Below are 22954 nucleotides of genomic sequence, written 5' to 3'. Positions count from 1 at the left end.
TGGGGACACACACGGTGTTGATGGGGTGTGCGGCTCCTGGGGACACACACAGTGTTGATGGGGTGTGCAGCTCCTGGGGACACACACAGTGTTGATGGGGGGTGCGGCTCCTGGGGACACACACAGTGTTGATGGGGTGTGCGGCTCCTGGGGACACACACAGTGTTGATGGGGTGTGCGGCTCCTGGGGACACACACAGTGTTGATGGGGTGTGCGGCTCCTGGGGACACGGCCCCGGGATCACCAGCCCCACGTGCGAAGCGTGAGGCCACTGCGTGTCCTCCCCCCCGCCAGCTCCGGCTCCCTCTCGCTCTTCTGGTTTTGTTTTTAATATGAGATTCTGCAGAATTAAAAAGAAAAAAGACACGAAAAAAGCTGTAGGTGTTTGCTGTGCTTTTGGGGCTGGGCTTCTCGTAATGTGTAAATTAGCAAAAGGCTTCGTTCTGCTTCTGCAAATGAACTCTTAACCTCCTTAGCGGGGTGGTTGGTAGATGAGCAGTTTGCATTTTCTGGAAGCTTTTTCTTCCATCCTTCTCCAAAAGGTCCTTATATTTTCTGAAGACCGCGCAGTTTGTACCCGGAGAGGAGCGCATTTCAGAGCCTGCAGCATCTCCCTTGTCAGGTTCTTCCCAGCTCCCGTGTCTTCATCCCGTGTAAGAGTCATTTCTCTAGATACGATAAGAGGTGTGTTGAAAAGCTCACATCACTGGTGCTGGGCGACAGATCATCTAGCAGCAGGGAACGTGGCACACGCGGGGTTTTCCGCGGCGTTTCGGTGGTTGAACATCTCTGCCGAACCCCCCCGGGGCGGCCGGGGCCTCCGGGAGAAGCGCCAGACCTTTGGTGTTACCCAAGTGTGAATTCTCGTGGGCTCATGTTTGAACTTTACGTTGTTGGATAGAAGTTGTTGATAGCACGTAATTATCTGGATTCATTTTAATTGTTTATCACGGTGAAACTGAAACTAAGTACAGAAACAGGTTGAATCTAGAGTGAGCAAAAGATTTCCAATAAATAGCTCTATCCCCACAGACAGAGCGGGACTTGGACATTTAATGAGAGCTTCTCTGGGTTGCCCTTTATGCTGAACAGACCCAATACTAAACCAAATTCACTTGTATAGATTTTAGTCAAATGTTGTTTCAACAGCAGAAAGGAGAATAAAAGTCACCAGCGCCAAGGTGTCCTTGAGCCGCGGTTTTCCCCGCGGCGCTGGGGTGACCCCGGCCCCGGCTGGACCGGCTCCTCTGTCCATCTTCAAACTAAACCGCCCATCTAGTCGAGACCTGGACTATTTGTAACTACACCAAGCTTAGAAGGATATATGTTTAAAAATGCTCTTCTAAGGTAGTTCGTTAAAGGGCAGGAGGGGCATCGGGTGAGCGGGTCTGTCCGTGCGTGACGGGATGCACAGAATTGGGGGGACTGTTCTTCCAGATGTTGGGCAAACCCTTGTTCTGCTGGCCAAGATGGGACAAGCATTTACCTGCTGTTGTTAACCATGACTTTAATTTAGTCTACAAAGCTGGTTATTCCTTGATTCTCCTTCTTTCCATTTAAGCGAACATTTTAGGAGTTTGGTGTCTTGGAGGGAAGGGCACTAATCCTGCGTTTGTGAAGTGAATATGCTCCAAAATACCTCTGAAGTGGAAGACAAAACGTCAAAACCCCTGCTTTGTTTCTCTTCCTGTGGCTGATGTATTTGTATGAACATACAGGTGGACACGAGGGTATTCCTGCCCGTTCCCGCGGTCAGGCTGTGCCCGGGGGCTCTCCCCGTGCTCCCGTGGGGCTGCAGCGCTGCGGGAGCTGCGCCCGGTGCTGGTTCCACTCCGGCGGCGCGTTCCTCTGGCTGTGTTGCCGGGAAGGCTTCGGCAGGTCGCTTTCCACTGCCGCAGATCCTCCAAAGGATGTAGCCCCGCTGCCAATGCAGGTTTTCTTATTTCAGTGTGAAAGCTTCGGTGATTTCTGTTTGCAGCGGCAAACCCACCCGTGCAGCGGGGGCTTTGGGGGCCGCAGGGCTGGCAGCGCTCGTGTGCGGGACGGCTCTTTGGGTACAATAATAACTATTGTCATAAGAGGGTTTGGCCCCTGGAGGGTGCAGATCCACGGTGGTGCCGTGGGAGGGTGACGGTCTGGGCGTGGGGTGGCATTGGCGCAGGGGGCAGCGTTTGCAGCCTGGGCAGCCGCCGTTCCAGCTCCGTCCCTGGGGACGTTGAGGGCGAAACCCCCTTTGGCGGGCTGTGTTCTGCAGAGACGTTCTAACGTCAGTCCCGGCCGTGCCCGTGGCTTTCGGCAGGGCGGCAGTGGGGACCGCGGCGCTGCCGATGCCGTGCCGGGCGTGGGGACCCGCGGCCTCGGGCGGGGGCTTGGCGAGCGGGTTTGGGATCCCCCGGGATCTCACATCAAGCTCCGCTTGCCCCAAGCCAGAGGTGATGGTTTGGAAACCGAGGTGACTTGGTCTGAAAAACCTGAATCAGAGGAGTGTTGCAGCCCCGTACGTGTTTTCCTTGCAAGTCGCAGCACGTGTGGTATTCACGCTGATCAGGCTCACAGATACTGAACTCCATGTTTGGCCTCTGCATCTGCTCGCTGCGATATGAGTGCTTATTTTTTTTTCCTGGGAGTGAACCCAAGCATCCAGCTGTGGCCACGTTCACCCGGGAGAAAAAGAGAGTCTTGTTGGAGCAAGTCGAACCGCCCAGAAACAGAGCAGGCGCACGTTTCGTCCCAGCTGAGCCGGGAAACCCGAGAGCAACGCGGCTGCTTGCTGAAAACCCCTTGAATTCTAGACGTTGCATCTGCAGGTTTTTTCCGAAAGTTTCCCCTTGTCTTTGCTGGGAGTTCTTTGTATTTCCCTGGTGATCTGCCCTCCTTTCGCATCCGCTGGCCTCCATCCGCATTCCGCGGCGCTTGGCTCTCCCGGCTGCGCGGCGGGGCGGCCGCGGTGCTGTGGGCTCTGCAGACGGCTCGCTGTGCAGCCAGTGCTGTGCCCACGCGCCCGGCCCCGTCCTGCGTGCCGAGAACATGCGGTGACCGCACGGCAGCGGAGCGAGCGCAGGCGCTCGTCCTCCCCGGCTCAGCCTCCTCTGGCCCTCGCAGAGCTCCCGGCATCCAAGAGCAGCCCGAGGAGCGCCGGCGCATCCGGAGCCTCGTGGGCGCTGCAGGACAAGCGGCGGTGCTGCGGTCTGTAGGCGGACGGTCGCAGAGCGTGCCCGGCTGGTCGGGCTCCCCGTGCCCGCTCGCACGGCCGCCTGCCCAACGTGTGCCTTGCAAGAGCTGTTATCTAAATGCACAACTGCCTGGGACACCAGCAGTTAGTGCCGCAGGTAGAGTCTCTTTTTAACATGGCACGGCCTTTTTGGTTTTCTTGCTGTGAGCAATGGGTGGCATTTGTGTTTACAAGGGCACTTGATGAAGGATTTCAGTTTCCAATCTCCTCTGTTTCTGATATTGTAGGAGGGAAGCTTTGATTTTTAAAAAATCTGCTTTTAGTACCTTGAAATATTTCCATCATTATTGTTATTAGTCTTATTGTGAAACTCAAGCTGTGTCTTCCCTGACCCAAGTTTGCTTTAGACGGAGCTCAGTGCTGTGTTGTGTGTGGGTCCAGGAGTGACACGGATGCCATTGAGCCGTGGCAGCGCGGGGAGGTGACAGTGCAGACGGGCTTGGTTGTGGTGTCCTGGGGGGCAGCCCAGGCCGCTCATCAGCTGCAGCCCAATTAAACTCAGCGATGTGCAGGGATGACTCGAATGCACCCAGGAACATTTCCCAGAACTCATTACATTTTATCCCACAAACGCCACCAATTGTGTGCGCTCGCAGGCGCCTGCTCTCTATCCGCAGCGCGTGCCATCCAAATTAAACGGGTGGCAACGGGGGAGCTGGTGGGGCAGGGACACTGGCTGCGGGGTCTGGCTCCAGTGCAGCAGCTCTTGGGTCGCCGCAGCCTGGCTGAGCCGCTGCCGGGGCAGGAGCTGCCGTGCTCCCGCAGGCCAGGTTTCCTCTGCCAGCTGCCGGTGGGAGGGCGGCTGCTGCTCGGCCGGGTCCTGCGGCGCAGGTTTGTCCAGCACATCCACAAACCCACACGTCGCCGCCCAGGGGACGCTGGACCCGAAGGTGCTGCTGATGCCCAGCGTGCTGCCAGCATTCGCTGTGCTTGTTATCCTTCGTTCATGTCTGGAGTCAAATGTAAGTGTTTATTTATCAGACTGCCCAGGGCAGCTTCAATGATTTTGAGGATCACCAGCCCTCTGCATGACCGGCTTTTCATGTGAAAGAGAAGCTCTAACGAGGCTGGCAGACATGAAATGTATTTTTACCTGTTGCAATATGAATTAGCTGTATTATTTTCCATCCTATAGGGTCTTGTTAGGCCAGCCTTAACAAGCACTTTGTTTTCAAAGACTCGTCCCAGGCATGGAAATAGAAACACTCCAGCCTTTGGCTTTGCTCCCGCTCAGATGCCTGTTTTCTCAGAGGTTTTTCTCTGAGTCAGAGAAGATATGTGAACCAGGAACAGCACTTTGGCTGAGGCTGCTGTATGGAGGTGTTCAAAAGACACGTAGATGGGGTTCTTAGGGATGTGGTTTAGCGGTGGACTTGGTGGTGTCGGTTTAATGGCTGGACTCAATGATCTTAAAGGGCTTTTCCAACCAGATTCTGTGTTCATTTTACATATAAAACACAACCAGAAGAGATTCCAGGCACAGAAAGCAGGCGTTCTGTGGGAGCTGAGCCCTGGCGATGCTGCCTGGGGAGGCGGCCGGTGCCCGGTGTGGCCGGGTGCTCCCCCCGGTAACAGCTCAGACCAGCGCCCGCCGCAGCTGCATCCTCCCCCCGGTGCCAGTTCACAGCCCACACGTCTCAAGTTCGTACGGTTTTTGTCGCCCTCGGCTCTGTCCGTGGCATGAAGCTGCAGCTCGGCCCCAGCGCTGCGTCCCGCCGTGTTACTGGGAGGACTGGGCAGCTCCCACGTGCTGCACCCCAACATTCTCCGCTGCTCCTGCAATACAGGCTGCTCTGGAGGTTGCTGGAGAAGTAAATGAGTTCTTTAATTGAATTTCCATGAAAATAGATACGAGCTGTTGAGCAGGCTGAAGGAACTGAAATCACTGGTGTCTGTCCAACCCGAGGCCCAGCACAGCACATCGCAGCCCCCGCTCCGCCGCCTTCTCCTCTGTGACTCGGTGCCGATTCCAAGCCAGCGCAACAAAGAAATATTTACTGTTCCTGTATGCTTTCTGTGCGCTGAAGCTTGACTACCAAGTACTCTGTATTAAATTATGTTTGGTCATGCCAGTGATTATACAGTATCCAAGCAACCCAGGCATAATCTAATTTAACACACGACACAGATTTACTCCACTCCTGTCCTCCTTTGTTTTTCTGGAAGTGAATGTAAAGCGAGCGGGTGTGCAGGGACATCCCAGGAAGCACGACCTGTCCCTTCCCCGCAGGGACACGCTCCAAAGACACACCAGCTTTGGCTGGGTGCTTGCGGGACCCAGCGCATCTCCGGGCTTTGCACCGGTGGGTCGTGTCTTCACGGAGCAAAGTCCCTCTGCAGGGTGGCTGGTGACACGTTGCTGGTCCCTGGGCCGAGGGCTCCGTGGTGTGTCCTGCACTGCGGGCTGACCCCAGAGACACGGGGGGAGCGTCGTGTGCCGCGAGGAGGAGGAGGAGCAGCCCGGAGCCCCGAAGTCAGCAACAGCACGTTGTGAGCGGGAGCGGAGACGTTGCTGCGCACCTTCCTCCTTCAGCTGTTGATTCCCAGCTCCTGCTTGTGCTGGAAGTGGCTTCTGCAAAGCGTGGGAGGAGAGAGAACTGAAAAAGGACCCATCTAAATTAATATTAGTGCAATTGCTTTCAGAATGTACCAGGGACCAGAAAGAAACAGCAGGTTAAAAGGAAAATGCAGCAAATACTTGGAAACCTTCTAAAGGGCAGCTCAGGAATGGCACTAACAGTGCCTGCCGAAAAGCACCAACATTAAGCACACTTTGGGAGGAGAACACATCATCCTTAGAAACTGCGGCATTATTTTCTAGTACAAAGGAAGGTGAAGAGGTGTAATTTATAGTAAATTATCATGTGGATAATGGATGTGGAATTTGAAGGATGCGAAAGGTGAATCATGTTTTGTAGCATAGCTTTGGTAGCGGAGCGTTGTGAAGCTGCTGCTGGAAAGGTACCCGTGGGACGGACCAGGACGTCGGGGGCCCCCAGACCCACACGGTCACCGAATCCCCCCCCTGCACAGACTGAACACAAACCCGGAGGAGCTGGGTTCAGGGTGCGGGGGGTTCCCCGCACGGGGCAGAACCGGCGCCGCGGGTCCGTGTCCTGTGGGAAACCATGAATAGTCCAGTCTGAAATAATTAACAGGACCGTGCCCAGCTGCTTAGCTGTAATGAGTCAGTGACAGTGCAATTTATTAGAGTGATGTATTACATGGTAACGGTAATGAGAAATGGAGGGACCTAATTTTGCGAGACTTAGATCAATTCGGTTGTTTTTTTATAAATGAACATTGTTTTACTAACCACAGAAGATCATTAGAATTATTATTTTATTAGTACTTTTGAAAAATATTCGAATTACAGCTGCGTTTTTCACAATCCAAATAGGAGCACGTGAACCTGTGTCTGAAATAGAGATATTGTTGCCATGTAAAAATGTCATTGGCATTTGTGAATGTCTTGATACGGAGCTGGGTTGGAGTTGGGATAAAGGTTTGAATCTCTAGATAAGTAGGAGGTTTTATCCTGTAAGTAAGAAAGCTTTTTCCTGAGTAAGAATTTGTTTCCTGTTGGACTTGTGCCCTTCTCTCCGCTCGGCGCAGTCGTGATCTCCCAAAGGCAGTTTGGTTGTACTCTGCTGGCCGGGCAGGCTGGTGGCAGCAGCTGTGCCTGGCACTGCCAGCAAACCACCAAGTCATGGAGCCACCAAGTCATGGAGCCACCAAATCTTGGAGCCACCAAATCATGGAGCCATCGAGCCATCAAATCATGGAACCACCAAATCGTGGAGCCATCGAGCCATCAAATCGTGGAACCACCAAATCGTGGAGCCATCGAGCCATCAAATCTTGGAACCACCAAATTGTGGAGCCATCGAGCCATCAAATCTTGGAACCACCAAATCATGGAGCCATCGAGCCATCAAATCGTGGAACCACCAAATCATGGAGCCATCGAGCCATCAAATCATGGAACCACCAAATCATGGAACCACCAAATCGTGGAGCCATCGAGCCATCAAATCACGGAACCATCAAATCATGGAACCACCAAATCATGGAGCCATCGAGCCATCAAATCCTGGAGCCACCAAATCATGGTGCCATTGAACCATTGCCGCCGGCACAGGGCTCCCTCCTCCTCTGGTGTCGCTCCTGTAACCGGAGCCTTTCCCGGGCAGCCCGTCTCGTTTCTCAGACACTCGCGATAAAATATTCGGATTTTCCAGCCAGCGGGGCAGTTGTGGGTAAGAGGCCCCATGGAGCTCCCGAGGGACTTTGGCCAGGACCTCTGCACCTTGAGTTGTGGCCCAGGACTCGGTGGAGCTGCCAGCTCTGTGTGTTCTCCAGGGACACAGACCGGAGGGGACACTTGTCGCCTGGACAGGGGACAGGGCTGGAGCTGCTGCTGTGGGGAGCGCAGCCAGTCCCGCGGTGAGGAGCGCCTCTCCTGCCGGAGGGGCCGTGCGCAGGGATGAGGAATGAAGGGTTCTTTGCTGGATCAAGTGAGATTTGGATAAAAGAGGATGGAAAGGATCTTTTCTTGTAAGCCAGCCCTCGCTTACACTGCTGAAATAAGCTAAACATGCACGCAAAAGAGCTCTGTGGTGTCTTGGCCATGAGACAGTAAGAAAAGCTCACGGTGATAACTTTTTAGGATAATCCAGCAAGATCTGACTCTCAGCCTCACTTTGTGCCAGGCTGGTGTGTTTGTCCAGAGAAAAAGGGAAAGAAAGAGTAAAGGAAAGAGACACTTTAAAAACCCCCTGGAGTTGAAATGGTGTGATTGCGCTGGCTGAAGTCATCGAGTTTCCTGCTTGAAGAAGTCGGGAGAAAACCACGGGAGTCGTGGAGACGGGGCTGTAGGGCTGTCACGCACGTCCCGGTGTCACCCGGGCACGTGGCGTCGCTTACGTGTCGTCGTGTCGCTCCAGCATGTGAGTTGGCGGAGCCGTGGTCCCGCGGGGCTGGTCTGTGCCTCACCGGGCGTCTGCCCAAGCAGCCGGATCCTGGTGCCGGCAGCGGGACGTGGCGCAGGACTCGGGCTGTGCCGGAGCGGAGCACCTGCCCCAGTCGGGCTTCCCATGCTTTGCACCAGTAAGACCAGTGGCCAGACTGGAGCTTCTCCAAAGTCCCCCCCTCCCCAGGCGCCCAGTCGCACCAGGTCCTCAGCACGGGCCGTGGCGCTTTGTTGAACTGATCTGCTCCCACCGGGCTGCGGGACTTGGGACATAAAAATAGCTGGAGATGACAGGGAGGAAGGCTCGAGTGTCGGCGGGCGAGCAGGTGTCCGTGTCAGGTTCCTCGGTGGGCCGGGAAGGGCTCGTGTGCCCGCGGGAAAGCCCCATTCGCGTCCCAGTTTGGTTGGGCTGGATGGCGCTGACCTCTGGTGTGGGCAGAAGCTTAAATGGGTGAGAAGGAGCTGGATTTTGGAACATATGAGGTCACTCATTCAGTTGGAGAGCAGCGTGTGTCAGAGGTCCAACAATTTGTTTTCAGAAGGGTTTTGAGCATTAGTGATTCAAGATGTTTTCCTGGGAGTGGTTTGCAACCCGAGCCTCGGCGGCCAGCGGAGCGCGGGGGTTTTGTGGGATTAGTCAATTCACTGGGGCTCAAAGGTCTCGTGTAACACAATAGTTAAATTTGTACTTTTCCACATGGCTGAGCCTTCAAGGAGCTCACCAGCAGTGTGAGAAGCGTACCCAGCGGGGTGAGGCCGGTGCCAGCTGTGGCACAGGCACAGGGTTGCGAGGGCTGCTCTGACAATTCCTGCTGTCACCTACTTGTTTTTTCTTCTTTTCTTTTTCCAGAGTTGCAAATAATCACAAGCAGAACCTGATGACTGTTGCTAATCTGGGTGTGGTATTTGGGCCAACGCTACTCCGACCTCAAGAGGAAACAGTTGCTGCCATTATGGACATCAAGTTTCAGAACATCGTGATTGAAATTTTAATAGAGAACCATGAGAAGGTAATGGCTTTTCTTGCTTCTTTCAGTGACGTTAATTTATGAAAACGAATTTGTCTGTTTTCATGAGCTGTAGCTTCTCCAAAACGGACAGTTCTGGGCGGTAGTTGTGTAACCAGCCTCTTTCATGGCCATCTCAGTGTGAGCCGGCATGTCCGCGTCGCCGTTACAGAAATCCCCCTTTCTTTCCCTTTTGCATTGTTTAATAGGAACTTGTCCTTAGTTTCAGAGAGATGAGTGCTAAAGGAAACCAGTGCGAGGGGAAGGCCTAGGCTGGCTTCCTGCTTTTCTGACTAAATCCGTGTTTATTCAAATACCAGCTCTATCCGCAGTGCTGGTCTCCTAAATCACGCTGCGTTTGTTTGTCGGCGGAGGGACGTTCTTGTGTCGGTGGAGTGGAGGAGCTCGCTGGGGCCGTGGCGCTGGCCGTTCCCCCCGGCCAGCTCAAAAAGGACATTTTCTTCTAAATTCAAACAGTTTCGTGTTTGCAGTCTTTTCTTCTTCTGGTTTTGGTTGGAAAGACATAATTAATTTGTGCATTCAGGCTGCAGATAAAGCAGCAGAGGCAGGGTTGTCACTGCGGGGCAGGCTGCATCGCGCCTCTGCCCTGGGCTTTGCTGTGGGCGTCTGGAGCGGGTTTAGGGCAGGTTCAGGACAAGGCTGAGCCCCTGGAGCAGGTTTAGGGCAGGTTCAGGACAAGGCTGAGCCCCTGGAGCGGGTTTAGGGCAGGTTCAGGACAAGGCTGAGCCCCTGGAGTGGGTTTAGGGCAGGTTCAGGACAAGGCTGAGCCCCTGGAGCAGGTTTAGGGCAGGTTTAGGACAAGGCTGAGCCCCTGGAGCGGGTTTAGGGCAGGTTCAGGACAAGGCTGAGCCCCTGGAGCGGGCGGTGGGAGCAGCAGCCCCGGGACACGTCTATTGGGGCTGCAAAGGGGCAGTGAACGTGCAGCCAGCGGGGACAGAGATGGTGTCTGTTTTGTATATTCTTGGAGAAATTGCTTTCATGGGCACATAAAGGCCACGGTGCATATTTAGGATGGACGAGCTGTTTTCTGCTCCTCTGCATGGAATGTAATGGTAATGATGGCTTAATGAGGAGCTGCTGTGCCGGGGGACATGTGAGCAGCGGTGCCGAACCCGCGGTTGTTGTCGGGGCCCAACAGACAAACCCCCACGAGGCTCGTGTTGGCCTTGGATGGTCACCTCGCCCGTCTGTCACCTCTGTGTTGGCACAGGGGAGCGTTGGCCGCCTGTCCCTGGTGCCGATGGGCTCTGGCTGTGCCCTCAGCGTCACGAGTAGCTCGGCATCCCATGATCGCGGTTTATCTCCCTTCCCTCCCAGGCCTTTACAGAAACACGTCTTCAGACACTGATATTTTCCTGCTTGAGCCGAGTCTCTTGCTGTGCCAGCCTTCCATCGGTTACATGTGTGGAGGAATGGGTGACAGCTTTCTGGGGTGATCACGTCTTGGGGGGCTGTGGGGCTCGGCTCTGCTCCCCAGCCAGTTACAGCTCCTACCCGGCTGTCCTGGTGTTTTGCTGGTTCCCTCTCCTTAGGAGTGATTTATGGCCCCAGCAGAAAGGTGAATCTGTGAGTTAGTCATGTATATTTGTCCCCAGTTAATTCCGTGGGCGGGGGTGCCTGCTACCCGAGGTGCTGGAGCTCGGGTGCTGAGCCGCTCTCGCGGGGCTCAGGCGCCGGGACTGTCTGCGGCTGCTGCTCCGCACGAGGATGCTGCGAGTGAAACGCCTGTGAACCCCCGTCCACGTATCTCCAGGGCTCTCGGGAAAAGATGCTGGGGAGGAGGGAGATGGGACAAGGTCATTCCAGAGGGGAAAATCTCTTAATGCAGCGTTAGTGCCGGTTCAGCTCCCGCTTTAGGACTGTGTCGTTTCAGCGTGTTTCTTAATTTGAGCTGATTGGAGCTCACTGAAGGTTCCCCACAGGGGCTGCCGTAGGTGATTGGCAATATCCAAGTTGCCTGCGCTTTGCTGCTGGTGCTTTGTATTGTTTTACACTGGTGACTCAGACACTGTTTATGATTAAGTACATTTGCAGAGAAAATGTAATTGATTTGAATGGCTCCTGGCAATCAGCAACGGTCTGGTGTTGCATTGTATTTCCCCAGGTAAGTGGAATGCCTCCTGTCAAAATGGCTGTTGTCATTGTGTAGCCGAAATAAAAAAAGGCAGGCGTGGCGATAACATCTCCTGGTCTGAATAACCGCTGGCAGGTTGTTTACAGGCGCTCTGGCGGTTTATCTGGTTGCTGGGAGGGTTTGGGGAGGGCCGGTCAGTGTTTGCGGTCACCCCACCCCAGACTGGGCTCGTCCTCCACGGACATTGTCCCCGGGAAGGACATTCACCCCGCAGCCAGGAGGTGTCGGAGGAGGGTGCTGTGGGTACGGTGCCCATCGTCCGGTGTGTTCACCCATGAGCGTGGCCTCGTGCCCCCTTCGGCCATACCTCTGGATTAACGTGTGCCCCGCACACGATGTTTCCCATGTGCAGTTTGGAACCATACTCAGCAAATCAGGGACTTTCTGAAGGTTCCCGGAACAACTAGTAAATTATAGTTTGCTCTTTGTTGCCAGAACGTCCGACACAGACCATTAAACCCTACGTGTAATCCAAAAAATTGAATCATTTCGGGAGATTTAGCAGGTTTCCAGGTCTCGGATCCAAATTGTTTGTTATACTCACAATAACAGCAGTAAACTCTGGTATGTTTTTAAAGCTTCCCAGACATGTTCTCCTGGAAGTGGAGGCGTCGCAGCCCTGGCGCTTGTCTCGGCAGCTGCCGCTGGGAGCTGCGGCACGTCGGGTGAGCTGCGGTGGGTTGTGCGGACACCAGAGCTCCTGGACATGTGGGAGAGCGTTGGGATGAGTGTCGGATCTGGGACGGGGAGGAGGGGGTGCTGGCTCCATCCGCCCGGCAGATGTTCCAGCGCGGGAAGGGGAGCCCGAAGGAGCCGCATGGAGCACGTTGCCCGGCTCTCGCTGCCGCGCTGCCCAGCCAACCAACCACGTGTCAAACTGACACTTTATAAGATTTATCCCTTAGCAATTGTCAGCCTGTTCTGTCTGTGTTTGTGAACATTAAGGTAATGTGTTATAAAATATATCCTGATTATATATAATTATATGGAGAACATTGTTTTTCTCCTGCGAGTCTGGATGTTGCCATGACAGGCAGACCAAGAGTGCATCCTATGCAAAATATTTAAAGATGCTGTGCTGTGTGCCTGGTTACTCAAGTGACTGCTGATTTAAAAACTGAAAGTTAGCCCAAAGGAATACCGAAGTATTATTGCATCTGACAGTTGCAGACGTCCATCCATCCATTTTCTTCTCCAAAGCTTGAATTTGTGTAGCTCTCTGGAAAAGGCCATTGTTCTGAAGGGTTACAAAATTAAGAGGTCAATTTAGTGGCTTGATGATGTTCCCTCCCGATGAGGGGTTGCCCAGGTGAAACGTTAATACAGCCAGTGTCGATGGCAAATAGGAGATGGTTCGTGCAGGGAGTTGCACAGACCGCAGTAGCGGTAAGGACTGACAGACACTGCAGCCAGTGCCCTCAGCACCTCGACAGAAAAGAATAAAACCAAGACGTTAGCTGAAACATTTAGTGATGCTGTGGGCAGTTTTAGCTGGTCCTTGTGTACGACTTAGTCCCACAGCCATTTTGAACAGCACAGCAGGTCCTTGCTGACCCGGTTCCGGAGCGGGTCCCGGCGCAGCTGGGCGCAGGTTCTGCGGCGGAGCGGGACCAGGGTCTGTGTGTGGCGCTGATCCCGGCCCCTCGCCCGGGCAGGTACCCGCTGTGTCCGCTCGCATCCCGGAGCCTGGTTACAAACAGCCTTTCAGCTCCCGTGCGAGATGAGGTGCCGCTGGGCCTCTGCTGTGTTGCAGACAGGAGGAGGTTGGTGTGGAGCCGCGGAACTGCCGCTTGCATCGGGCCGGCGAGCGCGGCACGGCTGTAAATGTGATTTATGAATCCTGGCTGCTCCTCGCCCACTCCGGCTGTTAAACTGTCTCTCTCTCCCCATTAATTGGACTGTGTGACTGGGAGAGCTATAACACAGGCTTGTGCAGTGAGGAGCATGTCTCAGCTATTCTTGTTATATTAAAAAATGAAACAAACCTGAGAAGCTTTCCTGTGAAGAAGAGTGGGGGTTTTGCGAAGCAATGTCTGAGCTGGGAGAGGTGCAGTAGGAGGGTTTGGTCCAGCAGAGCTGGTTTCCTTTGCTGATGAAGAGATCTGTGCTGTTTCCCGGTGCATGGTAACAGCAAAGCATCTACAATGGGCTATTTATCTTACGGCTCTGGGGGTCTCAGACTCCTCTCTCTGTAGACCTCCAAAATCAGCCTTCTGCTTTCTCAAATGTAGCTCTTAATTGACTTTTCTCCATTGCGAGCGGCTAAATTTGGCCTGTGTGCTTCGTATGGCCCCGAGGTGGTGGAGAGCGGCTGTTAGCGGCCCCTCGTCCGCCCCCATCGCTCCTGCGCCCCACGTCACTGAGCCCACGCGGTGCCGGCGCTGGGGACCGTCCGGGCACTGAGGGGGCGTTCGGACTGCGGTACAGGGTTGGTTGTGATGAGCTGCGCTGTGTAAGATACCAGGCACCATAGCTTTTCAGTGGAATTGTTTCATAATGATGTTCCAGCTGTGCTTAAAAATGCAAACTCCTTATAAGCTGAGGCTGGTTTTAGTCACAGAGTTGATCATTTAACAGCGCATGTATCTTCTCTTATTAAAGAGCAAAAAGGGAAGTGGCACCCTGGAAGTTTATTTTCAAGTGTACTTGGGGAAATCATTGCATAAAATGCAATTCATAAATCTATACTTTTATCTTGCTTGATTTATATATTTCATTATATTTCCCGAGTAGAACTTACTATTGAAATGCAATTTGAAAGCGAGAGAATGTCAAAGCAGGCAGTGGCTGTGCTGGGCATGGGGACGGAGCCCAGGGCGGGCCAGGTGCCCCGGGGCCCATTTTGGCCCCTGGCGCTGAGGGTCCTGCCCGGGAAAAGCTGCATTTAGCACACAGAGCAAAGGGCTCGTGGGGTGGGTGAACCCCCGGGACCGGCGCCTGAAGCACGTGCAGCTCTGTGGTGTTACAGCACGGTGGCAACCGGGGCTGCTGGTGGCCCAAGCACTGGCGCTGCGGTGCTGGCAGGGTGAGGGGACTGGGTGCAGCAGCCGTGCAAGAGGTTGGGGAGCCACCGCCCCCCAAAATCCCATGGGGAGCCTGGAGACCAGCGACTCTGGAGGTGGGAAGGGCCCGGGCAGGCGCGTGGGGTGGAGAGGAGCGGTGCCGCGTGGGGTGGAGAGGAGCGGTGCCGCGTGGGGTGGAGAGGAGCGGTGCCGCGTGGGGTGGAGAGGAGCGGTGCCGCGTGGGGTGGAGAGGAGCGGTGCCGCGTGGGGTGGAGAGGAGCGGTGCCGCGCGCGGAGAGCGCGGCTGGGGCTGCTGGTGCCCTGCGGTCCGTGCCGTGCGGTGAGCTCCGGGGCTCGCGGGGCTGCAGCGGCTCCGTGCTCCGGCCATCTGCTCGCTTGGCCGGGCCCGTGCTGGTCCTGCCGGGCGGGCAGACTTTGCACGGTGATTCATCGCTGCTTCCTGCCCCTCACCCCTCCACAGGCTCGGAAGCCAAACCAGAGCCCGGGCAGCCAGTCCCTGCGAATGGTTGGGCAGCGATGTCCTTAGTGCGAGGGGTTTGATTCATTGCGGACAGTTCGTTAGTTCCCCTCTGTAAGTGCTGCCCTTCACACCCGCCTCTTCATGCGTTTGGGAAGAGATGTGACATTAACATTTTTGGCTGACGCATCTTAGCTCTTCAGTGTTTATTTGTAGCCATCAGCATGGAGGGTTTGTGTGTGTGTGAGGGTTTGGTTGCTGTTACACAGAACAAACCCGTTAAGTGCTGGCAGCGGCTCCCGGAGCTGTGGGCGCGTTCGGGGGCTCTGCGGGGCAGGGGCCGCGGGTGCCGGTGGCCGTGGGGGTCACCCGGGCTGCGACGGGCACCAGCTGCCTCTGAAATCGGGTTTTCCTGCTGGTCGCTGTGTGGCTGGGCCGCTGGAGCGGGAAAAGGCTCTGAGGGACGGCGCCTGACGAACTCGAGCAAAGGCAAACCCTGAGAGGGCTGGGCTGGCGGCAGCGCCGCTGTTGTCGGAGCCTGGGGCTCCAGAACAGAAACAATAAGTCACCAGAAATCAACAACAAACAGAACTGCTGCTCCTCACATTCGTGCAGTTTCAAAATTCCATCCCCTTGAGAAAAATGGGATTGCTCTGTTTTCTGAGAGCTGGAAGTCACAAAGACTTTCCCGAGCTGGTTGGCAGTGGTGGGTGTGAGGGCACCGGGGGCCACGCTGCAGGGACATGGATGGGGACTCACCAATCTGGCGTGCCGGGGGCACTTGCCATCGTCTGCTGGGGCACCACGCACCCTCCGAACTTAGCAGAGTGCCAGGTTATCGGGGTACGTCACACCTCGCAACCTGCGTCTGGGGTGAAGAATAGAGAGAAGAGCAGACAGGGCGGGAACGTGGAATTCAGGACATTACACCCAAAACGTTGCCCTGTCGAGTGCATGTCTTCCTGCGGCGCAGCTCCGCAGAGCGGTCACAGAGCGCTGCAGACCAGGCAGCTCTTCTGTTCAAAGGGGTGATGCCAAAGAGCAACTTGTTTATTATTTTTAACAGATATTTAACACGGTGCCGGAGACGCTGCCGTCAAACTCGCAGCTGCTGCTGTCTCGCAAGAAGAGCATGGACTCGAAGCCTCCGTCCTGCAGCGAGAGGCCCCTGACGCTCTTCCACACCGCGCAGCCCAACGAGAAGCGTAAGTGTGCCGAGCCCGGCTCTCCCGCTTGACGTAGTTCTTGCCCTAATCGTGACTCTCAGATTGTCACTCCCGTGCCACAAAATGCAGTTTTACTGCTATCAGTGGAAGAGACAATTCCTGTAACAGAATGGGGCTTGGGTTTCCTCTGCCGTCACATTGATGCGGGTGTGAAGATCGTGTGGCATCCAAGCCCGTAACCAGAGGCTTGAAATGCGGCGGCGTTAGCGCAGTATAAAGCGTTGCCGTCCCTTCCCCGCCGGCCGGCCCCTGTGCATTCCGCTCTCATGTTCCCCAGCTGCCGAGATGCGCTCGGGCCCGCGGGGCGCAGCACGTGGGGCGGGGGGACACCCGCCTGCCTCCCCAAAAGGGAAACCCCTTCTGGATGCCCACAGCCACCTCGCCTTTTACAGACATGAAAAACTCGGCCAGGACGTTCTGCATTTTTCTGAGGATTATGTACCACAGCAGTTTAAAAATGTTGAAGATCATCTTTCCATTTCTGTCACTAATTGATGCTCCAGATATTTAGGTGAAAGAGTCAGTGCCCATCCTGGAGCAGCGGTGATGCATGGGCTCAGGCTGCTGCTTCACGTTAGAGCGCAGACCCCGTTCCCAGCTCTCCCGTTCCTCCCGGCCGTGTCCTCCCAAGCCTTGCCTGGGGCCGCCCCTGGAACCAGCGCCGGGCACAGGGAACTGTCCCCGTTGGCTGAAAAAGCAGGAGAGTGACGTGGTGAGCAGAGCAAGTGCGAGGGAACCGGGGAGCCCGTCTTGCCGGGACTTAGACCTGTGGAGTGGTTGCTCTGTACTTTACCGGCTCTCAAAACGCTTGGGCTTGTCCGCCTCTGACTGAGTTACTGTTAATTATCAGGCGCTCTCCTTTCGGAGGATGTCATCTAGGAAATGAAGGTGTAATAAGATCTAATAGCTGGAAATTGAAGCTAGACACGTCCAAAATGGAAACAGTGCGCATTTTTTAAGACTAAGAGCAACTTAACCATAAAAAGAAGTCAAGTGGGGCAGTGAATTTTCCATTACTTGAAATCTGCTCATCGAAGTCAGATATCTTTCTAAAATTTTCACTAAAATTCATCATACAAAGCTGTAAGTAAAAAATTACAATACTCAACAGACGGAATCATGCAAGAGAGCAGATAGGATAATTATAGTGATTCTAGATAATTATAGTGATTATATTGGTGTTAAACATTTACATTTTTGTCCACAACTGACCCAGGAACTGAGTGGATATTGCAAAACACGTGTCATTACCACAGCAAATACAGCATTCTGTTCGGTATCGGTTCCTCATGACCAGCAGTGCTCTGGGCTGCCCTGCGGTGCGGGGGCTGCCGGCGCCCTGCGCTCCCGGCACAGCTGCTGCCACCGTGCCCGAGCGGGTCGGCGGCGCTGGGCTCGGCGCCAGGCTCTGCTGGGCTCTGCTGGGATCTGCGCTGGGCTCTGCGCTCAGTGCTGGGCTCGGCGCTGGGCTCTGCGCTCGGTGCTGCGCTAGGCGCTGCGCTGGGCTCTGCGCTGGGCTCTGCGCTCGGTGCTGCGCTGGGCTCGGCGCCGGGCTCTGCTGGGCTCGGCGCTGGGCTCTGCTGGGCTCGGCGCTGGGCGCTGCGCTGGGCTCGGCGCTGGGCTCGGCGGCGGGCGCTGCTGGGCGCCAGCCCTCCGCTGCCAGGAACCTTCACAAGGCTCACTGGTGAAAACTCACACTTGTTCTGATGTGTTGCTGGTTCTTGAGCTGGGAGAGACGGAACCGAGAGCGGCCGAGCAGTTCAGCGACAGGCAGAGTTTTGTTTGGTGAAGGGAGGGCTGCGAATAATGCACGGGTCCAGCTCTTCTTTAAGCCCCGCTTTCCAGGAACGGCGTTTTGGGGCTCTTGGGGAGCAGCTGCTGCTTTGGGTGATTCGGGGCAGCTCTCTTGCTGCCGGGAGCCGGGTCACGGTGCCGGCGCAGAGGAGCTGCGGCCGCTTTGCAGAGTGGCTCTTCTGTTCTGCGCGATGGAGCAGAACCGCGTCAGCGGATGAGCGGTGCTGCTCGTGTGGCTGTAAGACCAAATTAAATGTCACAGCGAGGAATCCTTCCTATAAGCTTTTAAAAACATGAAGTAAAATACGGTATCAGCCTTTTAAGAAGGAGGAAATCAAATAAAGCAAGAGTTTCAGATTCTGCCATTTATCTCCCCCCTGCTTTAGATGAAACACTTCCAGTTTCTTGGCTGATAGGGACCTTAATTCAATATTGGCTGGTAGCTAGCACTGAGATTAGGCAGACAATTGACACTGATTTGTTGGGCTTACGGAGCTTATTTTCAGACTTCAGCCTAAGGCAGAAGATGTTTGGAAATAATAAGATGTAGCGTTAGACCGCAGTGCCTCGGCTCAGGCTCCTCGCAGCCCTGGGGGTCAGCGTGGCCGCTCCCTGGGCTTGGCCACCTCTGGCACCGCGCTGCTTCAAACCTGCACCGCCAGCTCCGAAAACAGAGGGGCGGTTTGCATTGCCCTTTTGGGGTTTTTAGATCCACTGGCAGCTTAATTTCTGTCTTCTTTCACCTGCTGGCTCCTGCATCTGCCTGTCGATATTTCTGGAGGTCAGCGCTCTGCTTTTCTAACCTTCTGCCTCTTCTGCATGGGTGATGTTTTTCATCACAAAGCGCTTGTGCCTCCCGAGTCGCAGGTGGGCCCTGGCCAGCTCAGAGCTTGGTGCCGAGCTGGACTTGCCGCGTCTCCATCAGCCGGTCGCACACCCGCAGCCTCGGACCTCCCGCCTGCTGCTGGGCTGGCCCTGGAGCCGGGGCGGTAAATGGCTTTAAAACAGGCGCTCCAGGGAAGTCACTCTTCCGTAGGAGCTTTTCTCACCTGGGGTAGGGGCGGCATGGCTTGTTGGAGCCACCATACGGTGCCGAGGTTGGTTGTGTTTCCCTTTTGGCGTGTCAGACGGTGGTGAGTTGGAACCGCAGATGGGTAAAAAGATCCAGCTTGTACCCTGGGGGACAAAGGAGGGGACAGAGAGGCGCATGTGCTGCTCCTTCCCTTGGTGGCTCATTGCACATCAGGATTAATGAAGTGCAATTTCAGGAACGTGTTGACATGTATCAACGTAATTAACGCATCCTTGGCTTTGGCTGATCTCTGGAAGATAAGCTCAGCCTGAGCAAAACCAAGTTTTAGCCCTGATTTTGTCCAGGTGCCAGGAAAATGCAGCAACTCCAGCAAAGGAGCGTGACAGGGAGTGTTAGACTCTGCTCTCCCCCGGCACCCACACACCTATGATGCTGGGATTCTGTGTTCAGGATGAATTCTTCATATATCACGCACTCTCTTTATCCTTCTTTAAATGTGTGCAGGATACGGGTGGGTACCACACAGCCTCCTAACGCAAGCAGAGGTGTACAGTTTAAAGGCTTTAAGAACAAGGCATTCCCTATTACTATGTGCTTTTTGGTACTAATTTGATCATATTGGTGTGCACTGGAAGAATAATATTTGAAAGGTGTATCATTTTAGCAGGATTCATGACGTTCTCCAGCAGGTGCCCATCCTCCAGGAAGACACCAGCACGGCAGCAGCGGTGCTCTGCAGCTTTCCGTGCCGTCAGCGATGAGAATTGCTTCCCACAATTACAGTTATTGCTTATACAGAAAAGGCATCTTATGAAGATGAATTAATGTGATTTTCCATAATTTGGCGCAGGGCTGAGGAGGGAGCCCATGCTGCGGGTGTCACTTTGGGATGCATAATGTTTTCACTCCTCGCTGCTGAAGTTACACAAATAAGGGGGAAATCCCTTAGCAGAGTGTTATACGATCAAGGGAAACGAGAAACTCTGAGAAACCTCCAGGCTGGCGGCAGAGCAGCACCAGCGTTCCCAGCGCAGGAGGCACTACTATATATTGGATCAGATATGAATATAAAGCCAAGTTTCTGCCCCCCAGCTGCTGTGTATTGCAGAAGAGCCGAGCTGAAAAGGAGCCGAGCCCCCGACCCCTTCCTGCTTATAGACCTGGCAAGATCGATCGTAACTGATGTCAAGTCGACTTTAACTGGGTGTTCTGTCCTGTTCTTGTTCTGCAGCATTATTGTGCCCCGGCACACAAATGCTCAGGCCCTTGGCAGCTGATTTCAGTCCCAGAGAAATCCATTCTTGTATGTAGTTTGCATTTTAATTGTTTTCAGGTTGTGTGGCACTTCGGCTGTCTTAGGGAATATAAAATATTAATGCATTGAGAAAAATGAATATTTTCGTGCTGAATATGGTATTAATTTAAAATGTAGCTGCAACTAAAAAGACTACTTGTTATTTCCTATAGTTTAATGTGTAATATTTCTGGGGTCCGGTAGAACCGCCGGGTGGCTCGACAGCGCTCGGTGCCTCCGCGGCAGCGCTCGGTGCCCCCATGGCAGCGCTCGGTGCCTCCGTGGCAGCGCTCGGTGCCTCTATGACAGCGCTCAGTGCCCCCATGGCAGCGCTTGGTGCCCCCGCGGCAGCGTTCGGTGCCTCCGGCAGTGCTCGGCGCCCCCGCGGCAGCGCCCGGTGCCTCCGCGGCGGCGCTCGGTGCCTCCACGCTCGGTGCCTCCGTGGCAGCGCTCGGCGCCCCCATGGCAGCACTCAGTGCCCCCGCGGCAGCGCTCGGTGCCTCTATGACAGCGCTCGGCACCCCCATGGCAGCGCTCGGCACCCCCGCGGCAGCGCTCGGCACCCCCATGGCAGCGCTCGGTGCCTCCGGCAGCGCTCGGTGCCTCCGCGGCAGCGCTCGGTGCCTCCGCGGCAGCGTGTCCTCCCTGCTGTGCACCGGCTGATTCTTGGCCTTTGGTGTCTTTTAGAGGAGAACAGGAACAGCATCATCAACTCCAGCCTGGAATCCGTCATCTCCTCAAACGTCAACAGCTTCCTCAACTCCACCAGCGCTCCCCAGCCCAGCCTGAACTCGAGTGATCTTGAACTAGAAGTAATTAAACCCAACAGGCCAAATTCACTGTAAGTACAGTGGTAATTAGTGTTTTATAGGCTCTCCGTCCTTAATCTTTAATCAGGACTGTTTCTTACTCTGAGTCCCAGCAGTTTGTTGAAGAATACAATTTAACATTTTAATTTTTAATGGGCACCTAGCGTGTGCCCTGCATTTTTAACTCGGTCTAAGCGGTGGAATTAGTTACTGGGGTTACATCTGCCAGCGAGCTCAGCTCTGATTATTTTGCACATGCGGGATATTTTTCGAGCAGAACTCCACATTACTGCTTGAACCGCTCGACCCCTCTGGTGATAACTCCAGTGAACACAAAGGACTTTTCTTCGGAGTTAAATTCTGTGGCTGTTGTCAGTACGGTTGATCTCCGGCCAGATCTGTGCCATTGCTTCTGCTATTGCTTCCTTCATCTGGAAAGTTCAAGGGAAAAAATAGTGACCTTAGCAATGAGTCCTTGGGGCCGGCCACGTTATTTATGAAGTGCCCTGGCCCCGGCAGCTGGGCCCTCGCGCCGATGGCCGCCTGTGCCGGGGGAGGTTCCTTCCTGCCGCGGCTGTGCCGGGCCCCATAGCATTTTCCCACAGAACCCCGTGCATGCGAAGAGCCGCTCGGCTCTCGCGGAGCCCCGCGGGCCCGGCGAGGCGGAGCCGACCTTCCCGCCAGAGGAGCGGGGCTCCCGCCGCGGCGATTTATGGCTTTGCCGTATGCAGTGACCTTCGCCATTCAGGGAGACCTTCCCTCCCGCCCCTCCAGTCCTCCCACGGGCTCCCAACACTTCCAGTTCCCACTCAGCCGTGGAAGCCCCGGTCCCGTGGGAGCAGGCAGTGCAAGTTTGGCTTTGGCTGTTCTTTCTGGCTGCCAGGATTGCGAAGGACTCGGAATGGTTGAGTGCAGGGACCTGGGGGGTGCTGGGGTGCGTTGCTGTTGGCTCGGCTGGCAGCAGGGTTGGGGTTTGGGGGCCTGGGGTGCGGCTGCAGGGATTTGCAGGGCAGGGAGATGTGTGCGGGTGGGTGTGAGCAGGGGACAAGGGACAGGCTCTGGCTTCCATCCACCCGCGCTGCCTCTCCTCACCATCGCTGCCACTAAACCATGAGCTGCACCAGCATCAACCGGCCCGGCCTGGCCTTGGCTCCAGGAGCGGGCTTTGTAAAGCTCGGCTCAGCTCCCTGCCTCGAGTGCCGCGAGAAAAGCGCCTGCGAGGAGCGTTGTGGTGGCAGAATGGAGCATCCCAAAGGTAGGACGCCTCTGAATTAGGGCTGTGCGTTACGTGTGTCGTGTGCTGAGTAAAGATGCGGCAGTATCTCACACCCGTACTGTCAGCTTGAGCTCTGCAAGTCGGCCACATCCCATTCCCTCAACAGGATGTTTTCAGTTTATTTATCCTTTGAGGGGAAAAAAATGATGTGACTTATCATACAACAAGGTTTGTGAGCCTGAGTCTTGCTGTGTCTTCACAGGAATTATTTACCAAATTCACAGTTTTTCAGGTTCCAAGAGTTGCCTCTTCTTAATAGTTTATTTTTTAAAGGAAATCGTAAAGAAGTTCATCAGAATAGATCAGTTCAAGCCATGTGGGGCTTTGGGGAATGGAGGCATCTGGATGCTACTGAGGAGTTAGTGAGCAGGCTGGCAGTGAAACCGTTTGCTTGCAGCAGTTAAGGGCCTTTCCAGTTCTGCAAAGTGAGACAGTGATGAGCAGGGAGCAGCGCAGCTCCTGTGACTCTCACAGTCCCGTGGCACTCGGGGCTTTCCCTCAAATCCAGCGATTATGTGATGAGTTTTACACGGGCAGTAATACACAAGTTCTCAGTCAATGCTGAGCTAAAGGTTGAAAAGTGAGTCTTAAGGTGAATAATACCACTAGGCAAATATTTCCTTCTCTATAACCTCAGTTATTTCAATGAAATATCTTTAGTCAAATCTTTCACTG

The 22954-nt window shown here is 54.7% G+C and overlaps 1 protein-coding gene across 4 annotated transcripts in view; it reads left to right on the top strand.

Moving 5' to 3' along the window:
- ARHGAP26 (Rho GTPase activating protein 26) overlaps window positions 1-22954 on the top strand; it is a 135612-nt gene that overhangs the window by 78272 nt on the left and 34386 nt on the right. For all 4 annotated transcript variants that reach the window (XM_082063261.1, XM_082063262.1, XM_082063260.1 and 1 more), the window contains exons 18-20: window positions 9056-9215; window positions 15914-16052; window positions 20882-21035. In XM_082063261.1, the coding sequence (XP_081919387.1) occupies window positions 9056-9215; window positions 15914-16052; window positions 20882-21035 (453 nt within the window). The remainder of the gene's footprint in view (window positions 1-9055; window positions 9216-15913; window positions 16053-20881; window positions 21036-22954) is intronic.

Source organism: Streptopelia decaocto, assembly GCF_964273445.1.
Source record: "Streptopelia decaocto genome assembly, chromosome: 12".
NCBI classification, from domain to species: domain Eukaryota; kingdom Metazoa; phylum Chordata; class Aves; order Columbiformes; family Columbidae; genus Streptopelia; species Streptopelia decaocto.
This window is presented reverse-complemented; position numbering and strand designations above follow the sequence as displayed.